Source organism: Zonotrichia albicollis, chromosome 9 (assembly GCF_047830755.1).
Source record: "Zonotrichia albicollis isolate bZonAlb1 chromosome 9, bZonAlb1.hap1, whole genome shotgun sequence".
NCBI classification, from domain to species: Eukaryota; Metazoa; Chordata; class Aves; order Passeriformes; family Passerellidae; genus Zonotrichia; species Zonotrichia albicollis.
Window position 1 is genome coordinate 23,559,131 of NC_133827.1, and position 15,870 is coordinate 23,575,000.

General features: G+C 44.1%; 1 protein-coding gene across 1 annotated transcript in view; it reads left to right on the forward strand.

Annotated features, from left to right (window-relative positions):
• Positions 1–2,726: 2,726 nt before the first annotated feature.
• The window catches only part of MYO7B (myosin VIIB), a 51,923-nt gene continuing 38,779 nt past the window's right edge, over positions 2,727–15,870 (forward strand). The window contains exons 1-12 of the mRNA XM_074547034.1: positions 2,727–2,820; positions 6,872–6,914; positions 8,182–8,295; positions 8,901–9,053; positions 10,263–10,447; positions 11,283–11,404; positions 12,081–12,223; positions 12,316–12,429; positions 14,093–14,246; positions 15,107–15,183; positions 15,487–15,606; positions 15,716–15,858. Coding sequence (XP_074403135.1) covers positions 6,897–6,914; positions 8,182–8,295; positions 8,901–9,053; positions 10,263–10,447; positions 11,283–11,404; positions 12,081–12,223; positions 12,316–12,429; positions 14,093–14,246; positions 15,107–15,183; positions 15,487–15,606; positions 15,716–15,858 — 1,343 coding nt within the window. The 5' untranslated portion in view covers positions 2,727–2,820; positions 6,872–6,896. The remainder of the gene's footprint in view (positions 2,821–6,871; positions 6,915–8,181; positions 8,296–8,900; positions 9,054–10,262; positions 10,448–11,282; positions 11,405–12,080; positions 12,224–12,315; positions 12,430–14,092; positions 14,247–15,106; positions 15,184–15,486; positions 15,607–15,715; positions 15,859–15,870) is intronic.

Sequence of the window (15,870 nt, forward strand, 5' to 3'; positions counted from 1 at the left end):
GAACAGGGAACGTTTCTGCGTCTCCGCTTCGCTTCCCTCCCTCCCCACAGCCCCATCCTGCGAATATAGCTTGGTTTCAGCTTGACAGCTGAAACGCTGGGGAAACTGAAGGAGCCTTGGAGAATAAGAGGCTATTTGTAACCCCTGGGTGACCACGGCAGTGCTCAGCTGCTGGGTGACCTGGCTGTGATCCTGGCAAAGGTGCTGCCGTGTCTGAGCCCTGCGGGAATTGCCAGGAGACCAAACCAGCCCCTGACACTGTACAGGGCTTTAGACCAACCCAGCCCCTGACACTGTACATGGCTGTTAGACCAACCCAGCCCCTGACACTGTACAAGGCTTTAGACCAACCCAGCCCCTGACACTGTACATGGCTGTTAGACCAACCCAGCCCCTGACACTGTACAGGGCTTTAGACCAAGCCAGCCCCTGACACTGTACATGGCTGTTAGACCAAACCAGCCCCTGACACTAAATGGCTGCTCGCAACCACAGCCTGAGCTACCCGAGAGTTCCAATATCTCCTTTCTGCCAGACAAAGGGCCATCTGCTGCCATGCTTCCCACCATGACTAAGGGTGGGAGATCTGGAGGGTGATCTAGAGCAGAAAAGATTTTGCCATTTAAATACTAGGTGAATTTATCTGCTCTTTACAAGCCAAGTCAGCAAGATTAACGTGCATCTCCACAAGAAGGTGGCTCCAGAGCTCAGGCACAGAGCGGGCTCTGATCCTGCCAGGGGGCTGCAATGCTCATGTTTGCGGCTGGCTGGAAGGGAACCCGCCATGGCCATGGAAAGGAAGGACAGGCTCTCACAGCAAATTTAGGCCTGGCTGTCCTGGCTGAGCTCCAGTTCAATCTAGTTCATGTGTGGGTGGTTCCTCCAGATTTAGCCTTTCAGGATTGACTGAAAGTTCACCCTGAGCTCCCAGGGGATGGTGACTTCCGGAGTAAACCTGGGCAAGGCAAAACAATGCTGGTGTTTTTCAGGGATTGTTGTGTTCTGTTTCAATAGCCCCTATCCTCTGAGAAGTAGCATTACTCATGTATTTGGCATGCACATGATATGCTAGTTGAGGGTTATTAGGGGTGGCTGCTGTCATTCCTGCAGCATTTCAAAATGATGAGTCTAATAAATGCCTATGGTACTGGTGACCTGTCCCTCAGTCTGTCATAAAAGCATCTTCATTTTCTAGGGAAATACAAGTCAATATCAGACAGACAGAAAACTGCTGCCTCTGTCATCTGGTCTATTTCATAACAACAGTGACTTTTCTAATTCTGCCTGCTGCACCCTTGTTCACAGTCATAAAAATTTAGTAAATTGAGTATTTGGGCAAAATGAGTGTAATTCTTGTGTGCTAGAGGCACCTTGGAGTGGATGGCAGAGAGGTTAAGCCATTATTAACCAATATTTTTTGTCCAGCAGCAAGCACAGTTTCATGCAGGGAGTTCAGTGTACCAGGCTAAACACAGCTAACTCTCAGGACTGAGTCATTACTCAACATCTTCTACAGTGAAACACTTAGAAGGAGAAAGTGGCAGTGGAGTCAGATGTTTCTCGGATACAATTCTAAATTCTTAGCAAAAATGCAGAAAACCTTTTTTATTTTTCCCCTGAAAGCAGCTTCCATAAAATACAGATAATGTCTGTTTACAGCTCTACTGCTCTGGTCTTTTCCAGATAGCCACAAAGATCCTTAAGTGAGTTTCAGGACCACACTCTTAATGGTATCATGCCCTTTTTTCCTGCTCCCATATGATTTTTACTTCTTTTAGGTCTTTGCACTGTGCAGTTTCACTTCTTTTCTGGAAGGAACAGGCATATGTGACAGTATGTGATGGGAGGCTCCTGTCATCGCACTTCTCTGACTTCCATAAAGAAATTGAATTACTTTACACAACTGACTAAATAGAAGGCAGGATGACAACTTTACAACACAACAAATAAAGCAGTAAGGAAACAACTTGGGAGTAGTGTAACAGAAAATAATGGACAAGGGAAAACACAAATAGAAACTAACAAAAAAAACCCCAAATTCCCTGTTGAATAATGTGTACCAAGGTACCTGAAAATTGTACCAAGGTGCCTAGAAAACACAGAAATCTATCCCATACTAAAGTTCCAAGAGGATCAGAGTATGATGATAGTTCTAGCTTGGAAATTAGTCCGTTATAGATATGTGTCATGTTCTACAGTGATGGTGAGCCACTGTCCTAAGTTCCAGATGCACTGAGGCAGCACTGATAAAAGATTAGAGATTTTGTACATTTACTGAGAGTGGAAGGAGGCACAGAGGTTTCTTCCCAGTTGTTATGAATTCCAGTCTTTCTGAAATGAAACCTCCTAACCTACTTGTGACACGCCACATGCATCACCCAGGAGAGGGAGCACTGTGTCCGAAACAAGCTCACCTCATGGATGCTGAATAAGTGGGCATCCATTCCAGCCCTCGTGCTGCAGGTAACGTGTGTGTGCACACCAACCTGCACATGCCTGTGTTCCTCATGAGCCAGGGCTTGGCAGTAGCAGTCTGTAACGTACTCCTGTAATACCATCCTGGCTGCTTTCCAAAAGGAAGGATGGAGTGGCAGTCAGACCGTAATGGGATTGCACAGTGGGGGAGAATGACCTGTCTTCTACCAAGCAGCGTAAGCAGCGCCCACTTGGCATGTGTGAAGGTGTGTAATGACACAGATCCCAGAGCCCTGCCAGTCTGCCTCACTGTGCAACTCCATGAACAGGCTGGAATGAAATTCCTTTCCCTGAGGAACAGAATGCTTAAGAAAATCATGCGATGCCCTTGGAAATCCTGTAATGGTATGTACTTCTTATTTAGCTTGTTTCCTGCACTGCCCCTTTCAGGGTTAACAGACATCAGTGACTTAGAGCTACAAATCTGCTTAGAGGAGGGGAAGGAGGTTAGTGTAGGCAAGAGGACTGCTGAATGAACAGTTTAAATTGCAAATTGTTACACCCAATCCACCTCGCTTCAAAAACCTCAGAGAAATAACTAGTTTAACATAAAATGATATTTTGTATCCAGGACCTGATGCAGAAGTGACAAGGCCACTTTGATTTAGCTAGAGAGAAAATATGACAAGTAGTGCCATGTGCAAATTAAACCCTTTGATCCTGACATCAATCTCTTAATTAGGAAGTGTCAGGAAGAGGGAGTTTTGTTAACACATGTCTATCCGGACAGACCTGTTACTTTGAACAACAGCAGGATTAAATTCACCAGGTTCATCCAATTTTATTTTGTTGCTTTTCTCAGTGCAGCATTCATCATAGAATCCCAGAATGGTTTGGATTGGAAGGGACCTTAAAGCTCATCCATAGCAGGGGCACCATAGCAGGGGCACCTCCCACTATCCCAGGCTGCTCCAAGCCCCATCCAACCTGGCCTTGGACTCTTCCAGGGATGGGGCAGCCACAGCTTCTCTGGGCAGCCTGTGCCAGTGTCTTGCTACATACTTAATAATTTTTTGAGCTTTATTTGCGTTGCTCATTCCTGGCAAGTTCCTCTCCTGCCTTTCCCCGTTTGCACAGCTCAGTGCCTGCCAAACCTGGGCTGCCCCTGTGCACTCACAGGTCCTTCTCTGGAGGCACCTTTAGCCTGCTCATCTCATGAGCTGCATGTGCTGCACAGCGCATCTTGGCTGCTTCCCCCTGGTATATCAAGTGCCTGCTCCCTCAGCTTTTGTTTTCTACCTCTTGAGTATGTCAGCTGTGGAAATCAAAATCTCCCTTCTAGTGCATATTTCAGCTGTACAAGGAGTTGTACTTTTCTTTCAGATGACCTTGATTTCCCTATGATTCCATCTAGTACAGTGTTTGTAAGACATATATCCTGTACTTCTCTCTGAAGAAGCACAGGCACTGTGTCTTGGGCAAAAGTGTTAACAATGTAGTTAATTTTAGAATGAGATTCTCTGCCCCCAAACAGGCTCCATTTGGAATTTCAGCAGGTTTGTTTTGTTTCCTGAAGGAATATGCTTGGCATTTTTTTGTCCAATTTTACAGAAAGCTTTGGATTTAGATATCTGCCTTGGTAGTATAAAGGTATGTACTTTGATTGCTTTGCCACTATTTGACCTTTACCTAATAAAACCAGTACTTGGAATTTTGTTAATCACAAACTGTATCAAAAATAAGTCTGCCAAAGAACTACTTTGAAGCAAAATCTTTGAGTGGGAATTATTTGCACAGTTAGAAATTGAAGAAAGCTCTCTTTGGCTTTCTGCTTCTCTCCAAAAGTCTCTGAGCCCTGAAGGGCCTACATTTTATTTCTGCATTTGTATCTGCTGTAAGACTTAAATAAAATCCCAGGTAAGGAGGCTGACATTAAAACACAAATATGTGATGTTGATAAACACGTGCTACTCCCAACTATTTATTGCCATGCATGAATACTTACCTCTGATTTGGACAGGGAGTTACAGCAGGGTCCCTTTATACAGTGAACCTAGGAGACAAGAAAATAAGAATTAGGGTATTAGGTGAGCTAGCACATGCTCTCAATTATTGCACACTGACATCTGCATATTCAATAGTGGGTACACAGACTAGTGCACAGTGTTGTGCACAGGGCCCTGGAGGAGGGTGACAGTACAGAGTTAAGATACATGGAAAAAATCTCATCTTCACTGTTAGGGCTCATCATAAGGGCTGGAATGTGCTTGATTCCTGAGTTCTTGCTCTGGCTGGAGAAACCCTGTATCTGCCTCTCTACAGATGTACTACACTTCTGTTTCTTTCCCATACTGGACTTTTACCAGATTTGCAAGAAGGACACAGAGAGTACGTATGGAGCCAACAGAAAGAAGAAAGCTCTTGGCCATCCTGTTCTATTTTGGGAAGACAGAAGTAGAAAAATAGGGAGTTAACATGCAGCTAGATTCTGGAACACAGGGACAGAGTGTTTGTTGAGAGATAAATTAATGATAGTGAAAGCAGGACATTTTATCCCATTATATGGGTGTGTGTATGAATTTCAGTTAACTGTGATGAGTTAATTTTGGTCTGAAGTACTGTGGAACACAGACCAGACAGAACACAGACTGATGGGCATTTGCTTGCAGAAAAGAGCTATGGAAAACCAAGGGGAGGTCTTGGTGAAGAAATGAGCATCTGATTTTCTTCACACATAACAGGGTGAGACACAGTCTTAGGGAAATCAGTCATGTTGGAGCAGGATAAGACCAGATGCTAAAGGATTTTATTCTGGGAGTGCTTTCCAGAAATTTGAAAGGGTACAGGCCCAGTGGAGAGACGGAAGTTTAAGGTTCACTCAAGCAAGAATTAGCCTTCATGCTCACTGGAACACCTGACCTGGAAGTGACATATACACTGAACTGGGAGCAAAGTCCTGTAATAAATAACCATGCTTCAGTCATTTCCTCCTTTGTGCAGTGGAGAACTGGAACCTAATGGCACCAGGGCCAGTTTTACCTTCCTTTCCCTTCTTATGCCAATGCTTATGAAAAAGAGGGACCGGAGCTGCAAAAGCCACACAGTGAAAATTTCTTCTGGAGAGGTAAATTCCCATCGTGTGGGGTGTGATTTGGTTTATGGTGCAGCATTACTTTGTCAAGAGAAACAGAAGAGAGAGCCAGGCTTGGCCAGGAAGTGGCCATGCAACCAGCTGCAGGGGTTGGCCACTTATGGCTTCTCTGGGAATAAGAATTTGAAATGCTGGAACTGCATATCCTGGGATTATATGGGATCTCCTCCCTACACGTCTGCTCGTGGCTGCTGTCAGACGGGATCCAGAGACAGCTGTCCCTTAGCTGTGACACTGTATGGCTGTCTCTGTGCTTGCATCTGCCACTCCCTCCTTGTTCAGGGTCAACATTTCTCCTCTTTTGCCATATTCTGCTTTCTGGTGCAGGTGAAAATGTGCTTGTCAGTTGTGAATCAGTGACTGTGGCCCATCTTTAGCCTATGTTTGCCAAGGACTGTGCTTCTGTGCCACCCTGCACCACTCACAGCCACAGGCATCTCAGTGTTGAAGCTGATACATAGGTCCTGCCTCCGAGTCCAGAATAAGAACATGAGGGCTTTGCCATAAGAATAACAGAATATGAAAGAAAGACCAGCTGGCAAATCATCCTAGTCATGGAATCACTTCCAAAATCCAGCTCTGTGGGACAGAAAGTTGCTCTGAAGACATTAGTTTCTTGGTTAGGACAGCCTAAAGTGCATCATCCCTTAGTTAAAGCACTGCTGTAGATCTCTGGCCACTGATATTTTGGCTGTTATGTTCTTGGTAGTGAGTTGCTAATTTTATTGTGGTTCCCTCCATCCCTTATTTTGCCGTTCACGCCTTGATTGCAATCCCTCCCATTCCAGCCAAGGAAGGTGAACTCTAGGCCTCTGTTTCTGTTTGTTGGTGAGTTCAAGCTGGAGGGTCTGAGGGAACTCAGCTCAGAAAGTATGAATTAAACCTGTGTCTCTGGGATAGCCACTGAACTGCTGCGTCAATGGACCAGCTAAAGGTAACTCTTGTGCATCAAATCACATTGTACTGTGGAGTCTTTTTGTTAGTAAGCCAACCTTGAAGTTCAGACAATAATTGTGCCTAGCACCTGATTCAGAGAACTATTTGGTATGAAAATGTGCACAGTGAAATCTTTAGGGCTAAGAGCATCTCCAGGGTCATGTGGTAAGACTCAGAGCACCACCCCAGTGCTGCAGGTTCTTTGTAGATGGTGTCATTGTTTGTACATTGGGTGTTATCTTAAGGATCTTTTCTGCTTTAACAAAATTATTTTAAGATATTTTAATGTTATTTTTTTTGCAAGGAAACCCCACTGTCTGTTCTCATCAAAGCCCTTTTCTGACCTAACATTATGTTCTTGGCATGCAGGTTGCATACAGTGATCTGAAACATAATGGTGGTTTTCAGAAAGGTAAGTCCTACTCTTTTTTCTGATTGAGTGATTAGCCTGAGGCCCAAAGAGGAGGAAGATTACCTTACCATCATGGTTCAATCAAAAGAAAGTTGCAATAACCCAGTATCAACAACGTATAAAATAGTTTCAGCCTAGACTAGGGAAGCAGATGTGTCTTGCCTCACCAGGCCATCCTCTTGTTGAGAGGTGACCTCTGTCACAAGGTGTGGCACAAGTTACCTTTGGAGTTTTATTCAACACAAGTAACAGCTGTTAGTCTGTAACATTCATAATCTCGTGTAATGTTTATGAATGCTTTACACTAGTTCTTTGGTTTTAAATGTAACCCATAAAGTATTTTGAGAGGAAAGAGAATTTTTTTTTTCAGTAAGAACATTGAAACAATGACAATCAGTGCTGTGGTGTGTAACAAAAGTTGCATATGGCAAGACACAGCTACGAAGTCCACTGATCTACAGCTCTGTTCAGTTTTTATTCCATCTTTCTGTTTGATTTTGTATTAGGGACTGGAGCAAGAGAAGGTGTTCCTGAGGGCCTGGAGTAGGGAAGTAAAACCAGGGCACTGGTACAGGCAACACCAAGATGTTGCTCATTCCTAGGAAATGTGGCTCACCCCTTCCTCCAGGCCCAGCAGAGCAGGTTCTTGCTTGCTCTGCAGCGGTGCCAGATGTTGACAAGCCTCCACCTATGTGAAGAGAGGAACTGGGCTGGATAAAGAATGTTGGTGGCTTTTTTTTCTAAGAGAGATCATGGATGCACTCACATTTCAGCTATAACAGGAAAAATATATTATCTAAAATTTATCATAACGGAGGCCTCTACATTTCCAGGCATCCAGTATGTACATCTGCTTGTTTGTTTTTCTCTTTCATGGTAAAGTCTGTGTTCTCAAGAATCTCTTCTGAGATAATATCAAGCTCATGTGAGGCTTCCAAGACAGTTCCCCAGCATTCACTATGCCCCCAGCCAGCCTCTGAGAGGTACTGGAGCTGCATCACTGCTGTCCTTGGAAAAAGTCTCATTTCCTCTTGTGAGACAGCTGGGTTTGATGACTTGTCCAAGGTCAAGTTCCAGATCAGCTGTGGAGCTGGGAGAAATATTCAGAGATCTGTAAATGTACTGCCTGCAAGCAGTAAGAACTTACCCAGTTAAACACTGCTAAAAAATCAAATGACTAAAAAAGGAAGACCAAGAGGTGTTTGCCTGTGAGTTACATGGCATCAAGTATGTCACTGTACTTGACAGTAGCTTTTTTTCTCTCCAGGGTGATCATGTGTGGCTGGACACTCAACCAAACAGTGAATTTAATGTCCCCATTGGGGCAGTTGTGAAGGAATCTGACTCAGGACGGATCTTGCTGGAGGATGATGAAGGCAAGGTGGGCTGTGCTATAACCTTCTGTAAAAGATGAGCCTGAAATGTAAAAGTACAAAATACAAAAGAAGGTCCTGTTGGGTCAGACCAAAGCTCCATCTATCCAGGTGGTCTGACTTTGATAGAGGTAGGATATACTGAAAGAAAGACTATAGAAATAAGGCAAGTATAGGATGGTCACCTGGCATCTCCAGGTCCAAGCACTAGGAAGATTCAAACCTTCATAAGATAAGAGGTTATATCTACATGGCTAGGAAAAGGAAATGGATGGGCTCCAATCCTTAAATTTGGTGAAGTTTTAGGTGGAAATATCCCACTGAAATCAGTTCATCCCTACCTCATACAATGTTCTGCCTGTGATGACAGAGTTGCACTGTGAGCAGTGTTAAAACTGGCGCTGTTCAGAACTCACCTGAATGGCTTCATTCAGTGTTTTTAAACCATCTTGCTTTAAACCACTTAATTCCTGTAGGCCAGTCCCCTGTGAGTTGGAACATGCTTGCTTGAGCATGTATTGTGCTGAAGCTCACTCCAGTCTTACCCAGCTCTCCTTGGTTTGCCTCTGAGCCACAGCATCACACCTTAAAGTCTGTGCCTTGCCTTTGTCAGGAGCACTGGATCACGGCTCGGAATATGCACATGGTGCACATGATGCACCCCTCCTCTGTGCAGGGGGTGGAGGACATGATCCGCCTCGGGGATCTCCATGAAGCTGGCATGGTGCACAACCTCCTCATCCGACACCAGGAGCACAAAATCTATGTGAGTGCCACAGTCACTTCCAGGACTGGCCTCTACACTTGAGCAGCCTGTGAGCCTTTCACACGTGGGGCCCTCTGACTTCTTTAATGACTGAGGGTGCGAGGAGGCACAAAACAGCTTTTCTCTTCTTTCACTCGAGTACTTTGGCTGCCCCTCAGTCGCAGTGCTGGCACAAATAGTGACTCCACTTACTTTCTCCCAGAGCAATCATTGCCACCAGCCACTGAGAGTGAACTAAACCCAGCCCATGTTACAGCTTACTGCTGCTATTACCTGGAGGATCAGCCTAACTAGTGAAATCATGCAGTGACATGATTTCAATTGTCCCCCAGTTCAAGCCAACATTTACTTGATTTTGATGTAATAAGATGGCTAACGAATAAATCTGGATATTTTGTCCATTACAGGTTTTATCTGTAACTGAGAAATTCGGCAATTTTATTTTCTTTTTTCCTCAGTTTCCAGTTTGTAATATTATAATTAATATTCAGGTTTTTCCATGCTTTGCATATATGATATGATAGATATTATTGATATGATATGATATGATATTTTGCCTCCCATTACAGTACTGGAGAGAAGCTGCCTCTTACAACATAGGTGTGATGATATTTAGTGTTAAAAAGGAATGACTTTATATATCCTACAGTTACAATTAACAAGGTGCGTGGATAGACCTGTTATATTAAACTCTAGCAGGCCTGCATTTGTTTCATTTAGTTTTCAAACAATATTATTGCCTTGCATCTCCACAGCCTTCAACAGCCTCCTTCATTTCACTGGTGCTGCTGTACACAAATGTTTCTAAATCACTGTATGAACAGCACAACTATAACTTGGCCCATTAGCAAAGTTCAGCTACATCTGCATTAGAATACAAAAGCAGCTTAACAAAACACTGCAAAACACCTTATGAGAACACCAAAGTGCCAGGTCAAATTGCACTTCTGTGTGCTTCAGCTTGGGACAGAGAACTGAGCTGCCATTTAGCAAGAGATTACACCTGGCATTCTTCCTTGGGCAAACCCCTCCTCATCCTGGGGTGTTCAACAGCAGCTGAGAGTGAGGAACTGGGCTCTCAGCCTCACCAAGGGCTATGATCTCCCAGGCTTCCCTCCTGCCCCTGTTTAGATTTATACTGCAAGTGGGTTTGGTTGGATTCTTGTTTGCATGTTGGCTATAGCAATAATCCTCACAACTGTTTTCCAGACTTACACAGGATCAATCCTTGTAGCAGTGAATCCATACCAGCTGCTGCCCCTCTACACAGTGGATCAGATCAGACTCTACTGTAACAAGAGGATTGGAGAGCTTCCACCTCATGTCTTTGCCATTGCAGATAACTGTTACTTCAACATGAAGAGGAATAAGAGAGACCAGTGCTGTGTCATCAGGTGAATGGACTTGGAGAGGACAAATAGCAGAAGCCAAGTCTGGCATGGTTTGGGGCACTTTGTGGACACAGGTGGACACAGGAAGGTCTCCAGACCTTCCAAATGGAAGGGCACAGATAAAACTAGAGACAACAGGAAGGAAATATTTTCTTCCCTGCTCCTTCATTTTCAGTTAGGACTGGAAAAGGTAAAATATAAGCAAAGGATTTCCAAAGCCCATTGTTTTCCCTCAGTCTTTCAATGTGGTTGTACATTCTGCACATGGTCACATACAGAAACATAAGACCTGAGTGTGTGTGACATAGGGCTATCTTTTACCTTGGAGACAGAATATTTATGTTACATGTATTTTCCAAGGCTAGACATTTCCTCAAGAGAAATAATCTCTGCTAACCCAAAGGTGGATGGAAGATTTTTGTTCCTATAAAGAATCCAGTTTCTATTTGTCATCAAGGTGAAGAACCAGACAGTCTCATTGCAATAGTATCTGATTATAGCTGAGTCACCTCAGCTGATGTGCTAACACTAGCAGTGACAATCTGGTAGTGCAATAAAGAAGATAAGCAAGTAGTCATTTAATTTGCATAGGTACAGAACATCTTCCATGGATTTGCTTGTTTTTAATTGGTGGGAGAATTTAGTTCTCAGCCTAAATCTGACAACGTAAATTTGAGCAAATAAGATGATGAAAGACTCAAATTTTCCAGCCCTCTATGAAAGACAGTCTTATCTGCCATTCACAGGGTAAACTTAAGTGGATTTTTTTTTTAACTTGGTCTGCCACATTACTAAAAAAAATTAGGAGGCGTGTAATGATCTTTTTCTCTCACTGCAGTGGAGAATCTGGAGCTGGTAAAACTGAAAGTACAAAGCTAATACTTCAGTTTCTGGCAGCTGTCAGTGGCCAGCATTCCTGGATAGAGCAGCAAGTCCTAGAGGCCAACCCCATTCTGGAAGGTGGGTTACTTAGCAAACATGGCTGATTTATCACATTTCTCTCAGGATATAATGAATCAGAAACAGATCCTTGCACCATTGTATCTGCTTAACTGGTAACCCCCTGAAACACTGGTGATGCACTGTAGATGTTCTCTGTACTTTTCTGTCCCGTTCCCATGCAGTCCACAGCAGCTTTGCTCTCATGCTGTAGGAGGAGTTGCCTCTGTAGTCACCCTGGAACTGCCAGGAGCACAAGAGCCCTTGGGACTGCAGAGCCCAAGGCAAAGCCCCCTGGTTTGGCATTTGCCCTAGACAGTGACAAAGTGACTGGCCAAGCATAGATGTATCTGTAGGGGAGCTCCCTGAGACACCCATCTTTGTACAGGGATCAGCATGTTCCCAGTAAATCATACTGGAGGTCTTCAGACATGCCCAGATCTCTTGGATGGCCAGATGTAGACCACATTTGGATCATTTGAATATGTCTTTTAGGACCCCATTATCTGGGTGCACAGTATGCCTGCCCCTCTCTTCAGGAGACAGATTGAGACAAGACATTCTCCCGTGCTTCTCAGTGCTGTCATTTGGAACACAATGTGTAAAATACTAACAGCAAAGTAGAAGGGGGAAAAAACAGGCTTGATGTTCATGAACTGCAATAATACAGATACTGTCTCTGTCCCTTGCCCATCAGCTTTTGGAAATGCCAAGACAATTCGAAATGACAATTCAAGCCGCTTTGGGAAATACATTGATATTCACTTCAACCAGAGTGGTGTGATAGAAGGAGCCCGCATAGAGCAGTTCCTCCTGGAGAAGTCCCGGGTCTGCCGGCAGGTGAGGCCACTGGCAGGGCTATGCTCTGCCTCTTCTTGTGTTATAAACTTGTCCTGGCAAGCTGTCCATTGGCCTATTTCTTTTATTTTTAGGCTCCAGAGGAGAGGAACTATCACATCTTCTACTGCATGCTAATGGGGATGAATACAGAACAGAAAAAGATGCTGAATCTGGGCACTGCTTCAGAGTACACTTATCTCACTATGGTAATAATCTTTGCTTTATTCTCTAATATCCCTCTGCCATTTACTTTTTCCAGTGAGCAGTTACAATCACTAGGAGCTGCAGATGGTAGTTACTGAAGATGAACAGTCCTTCCCTTAGAGTACCAGAAGCAGTAATAACACCAAAAGTGCTGTGAGCATCAGTTTCAGACACTTCCTGTACTGTCCACCAGTGGGAAGCAGCTTGTGGCAGGTCAAAGCTTTCTGTCGAATTCAGACTTAAGAAACATAAACGACACTTCAAAACAGAATGTGGACAACATCCCCCACTTTCACAGACACTCAGATTTCAAAGGAATGGAAGGGATTTCATGCCAGGCAGAACAGTAATCACATATGTGTAACTTAGAGGAAAATTACTAAGAATCCTAGTCCTTATATCTAATAAATCTTATATACATAATGCAAGCAGCTGGCATTCAGCATAACTTCTCATGACTGATGCTAATGACCATGAGTTATGATGCCATTGTGGCAGAAGTGGGATCTTCATATGTGAGGTTCTTGAAAATAGCTAATTGAATGGTTTAGAACATGAAAGCCATGATGAAAATCCTATCCTTTAGCCTGTGCATATACATCATAATAAATATGCCAGCTGGTTAGATTTGGGCTGTTCTACAGCTGTGGAAAGAATGTGTTTAAGTCCTGCCTCTACTGAAATTAGATGGAGCTGGGCATCTAATTTCTAGGAAATTAAAGCAAATCTGGTTTTGGGGTCTCAAAAACAAAACCAATAAAGTGGTAGAGATTTTTTCAAATGTAATGTTTTCAAAATAGCAGTGATCTTGCAGCAAAACTGATGAGTGCAAGTAGTGCACTCATCAGTAGTAACCCACTGGCCATTCCATGAAAAGGCCCCTTGATCAGCAGTAGGGCACTGTGATACTGAAATAGGAGGACTGGATTAAAGGAGAACATATCCATGGTTTTGTAAAGGTCAGCTGTTGGTACAAGCAGGCATCTTTACATACTGTAAACAGAAATGACTAGGAATATTTCATTTTTGTAATCATCACACTGTATTGTCAGAAATGGCAGGGGTAAAAAAGGCATTTGCTCATCTCTGTTATGGCTGAAAATAATTTTTATCAGGAGCAGCATCCTAGGACCTGCTGTGCAGGCTTTGATGAAGGTGCTTCTGATGCTGCCTTGGTTGCTTCCATTTGCCTTCCACTAGGACCTAATATTTTTATTTTGAGATCTGCCTTCTAGTACTTATCCAACCTGACTTGCTTTGGTTTGGGATTAGGGCTCTTAATTTTCCACTGACAAGGCAGAGAGAGGAAACCAAAGAAACAGGCATGGCCTTGTAAATGTAGGTAACCTTGTCAAAGCTTCCTGTCCTTCTATGCTCCAGAGCAGCCTACCCATCAGCTTTTCCTTTTGGCTTCCTCAGTATTTAGCCTAGCCCTGGAGAAATGCATCACTGAGCCCTCTGTTAATGCAATTTTTTGGGAGAAAATATAAAGGAAGATACAATCACGAGAAGAGGATATAGAACATCTAAATAGGTTTTTACCTTGCATCCTTGTGGACTCACAGGATAGCCACCCTGGCACAAAGGCTTGTCAGTCTGCACGTGCTTTCATCCTTGTGTGGGTAGCAGGAGGATGTTCCTTACCTGCTGGTGTGGTGCTTGCAGGGTAACTGCACGTCCTGCGACAGCCGGAACGACGCCAAGGACTATGCCCACATCCGCTCGGCGATGAAGATCCTCATGTTCTCAGACTCTGAGCACTGGGACATCAGCAAGCTGCTGGCTGCCATCCTGCACCTGGGGAATGTAGAGTTCCAAGGTAAATTCAGCATTGCCTGTGCTTACCTTTCCTCAGACTTCATGGTAAAAGTACTTCCCTGCACAGATTAGGTTGTGCTGCTCTGACCTGTATTAACAGGTGAACAGAGTTGGAAGGGCAGGCACATAAGCACCATGAAGTTCTGATTTGTGACTCCATTGCTATGTGTTTTGGAAAACAGCATCTGATTTTTATTTTGCCACACTGTCAGGTCTCCATAGTTGTAAATAGGCCCTTATCACACAAACTGAAACAACAGAACATAATACCGTGCGACATTTGCTGATTGCTGTTCTACACAGACCAGAGGACACAGGAGTGATGTTTGCCTTGGAGATAATAGCAGCCATCCTCCTGCTTAAGTCTGCCGAACACTCACCTGCATAGGAATGGACAGGCACAGTGTGACAGTGTGACCCACCAGCACATGCCAAAAGCTTTCACATTTTAGAGAAGAGCTCCTCACTTTGTGATACAGCAGGCCCGATACAGAGATTCCTGGTGGATTCTTTGGATTAATCCTGACTACTAAAATTAGGGATTTCTTGCATTCCTCTTTGTTGTCTAATTTCCCACAAGTCAGATATGCAGGAAAAATATTTCCAGAAACATATTTTCTGGAGTCAGATATCACTTCCCCAGATCCCCAACAGTTACTATTTTAAATTAATAACCTTGTCAGTTTGGCTGCTGTTTTTAGCCTGGCGTTCTAGGCATGAGAGAGCCCTGTAGATCCCAGGATCCAGGTGAAATCAGGACCCTCCTTGGTAAAATCACCAAACCTGTCTGTTTCAAATGAGAACTGAGTACCTTCCCAGTATTATGGGGTCACAGAAACACAGGCTATTTCTTCCTTGCAGCGGCCGTGTACGACAACCTGGACTGCTCTGATGTGATAGACTCCCCACACTTCTCCATCGCCACCAAGCTGCTCGAGGTAATGGACACTCATCTTCTGCTGGTTCTTCCTTCTCCCTTGTTCCATGAGCACACTGGCAGAGCACATCTCTGGAGTTTATGTAGGAATGATCATTCAACAGGCATGTTGCCTCTGTCCTGCTGACACTCCAGTCATGCTGTTGCAGATGTCTCTCCAAGCTGGGAGACCTTTAAATGGGACAGCAAGTTGCCAGTGGATGCTGCTGGACAAGCAGTTTGTCACAGTCCTCCTCCTGATACAACCTTGCTGGATTTCCTTTGTTCACCTGGAAAGACCAGGTTGCCATGACTGTTTCTCCAGGTGGACTCCAGTGAACTCCAGAACAGCCTCACAAACCTGTCCATCATTGTCCGAGGAGAAAGTGTGTCCAGGCCTCTGAATGTGGCTCAAGCTGCCAATGGGAAGGATGCCTTTGTGAAGGTACTGGTGCTCACAGCTTCCCTGTTTAAAGACTGGGGATGCTTTCAGAACAGTCCTTCTGAAAGTCTCCAATGATGGACTCCAATTCCTCTTTCATTTTTTTTCTCAGGGTATATATGGACGGATTTTCTTGTGGATCGTGAACAAAATCAACTCAGCCATTTTCAACCCATCTTCTCAGAAGCCTAAAGACAGACATCAATCCATTGGACTGCTGGACATTTTTGGGTTTGAAAACTTTAGCAACAACAGGTAGGAAGCTCC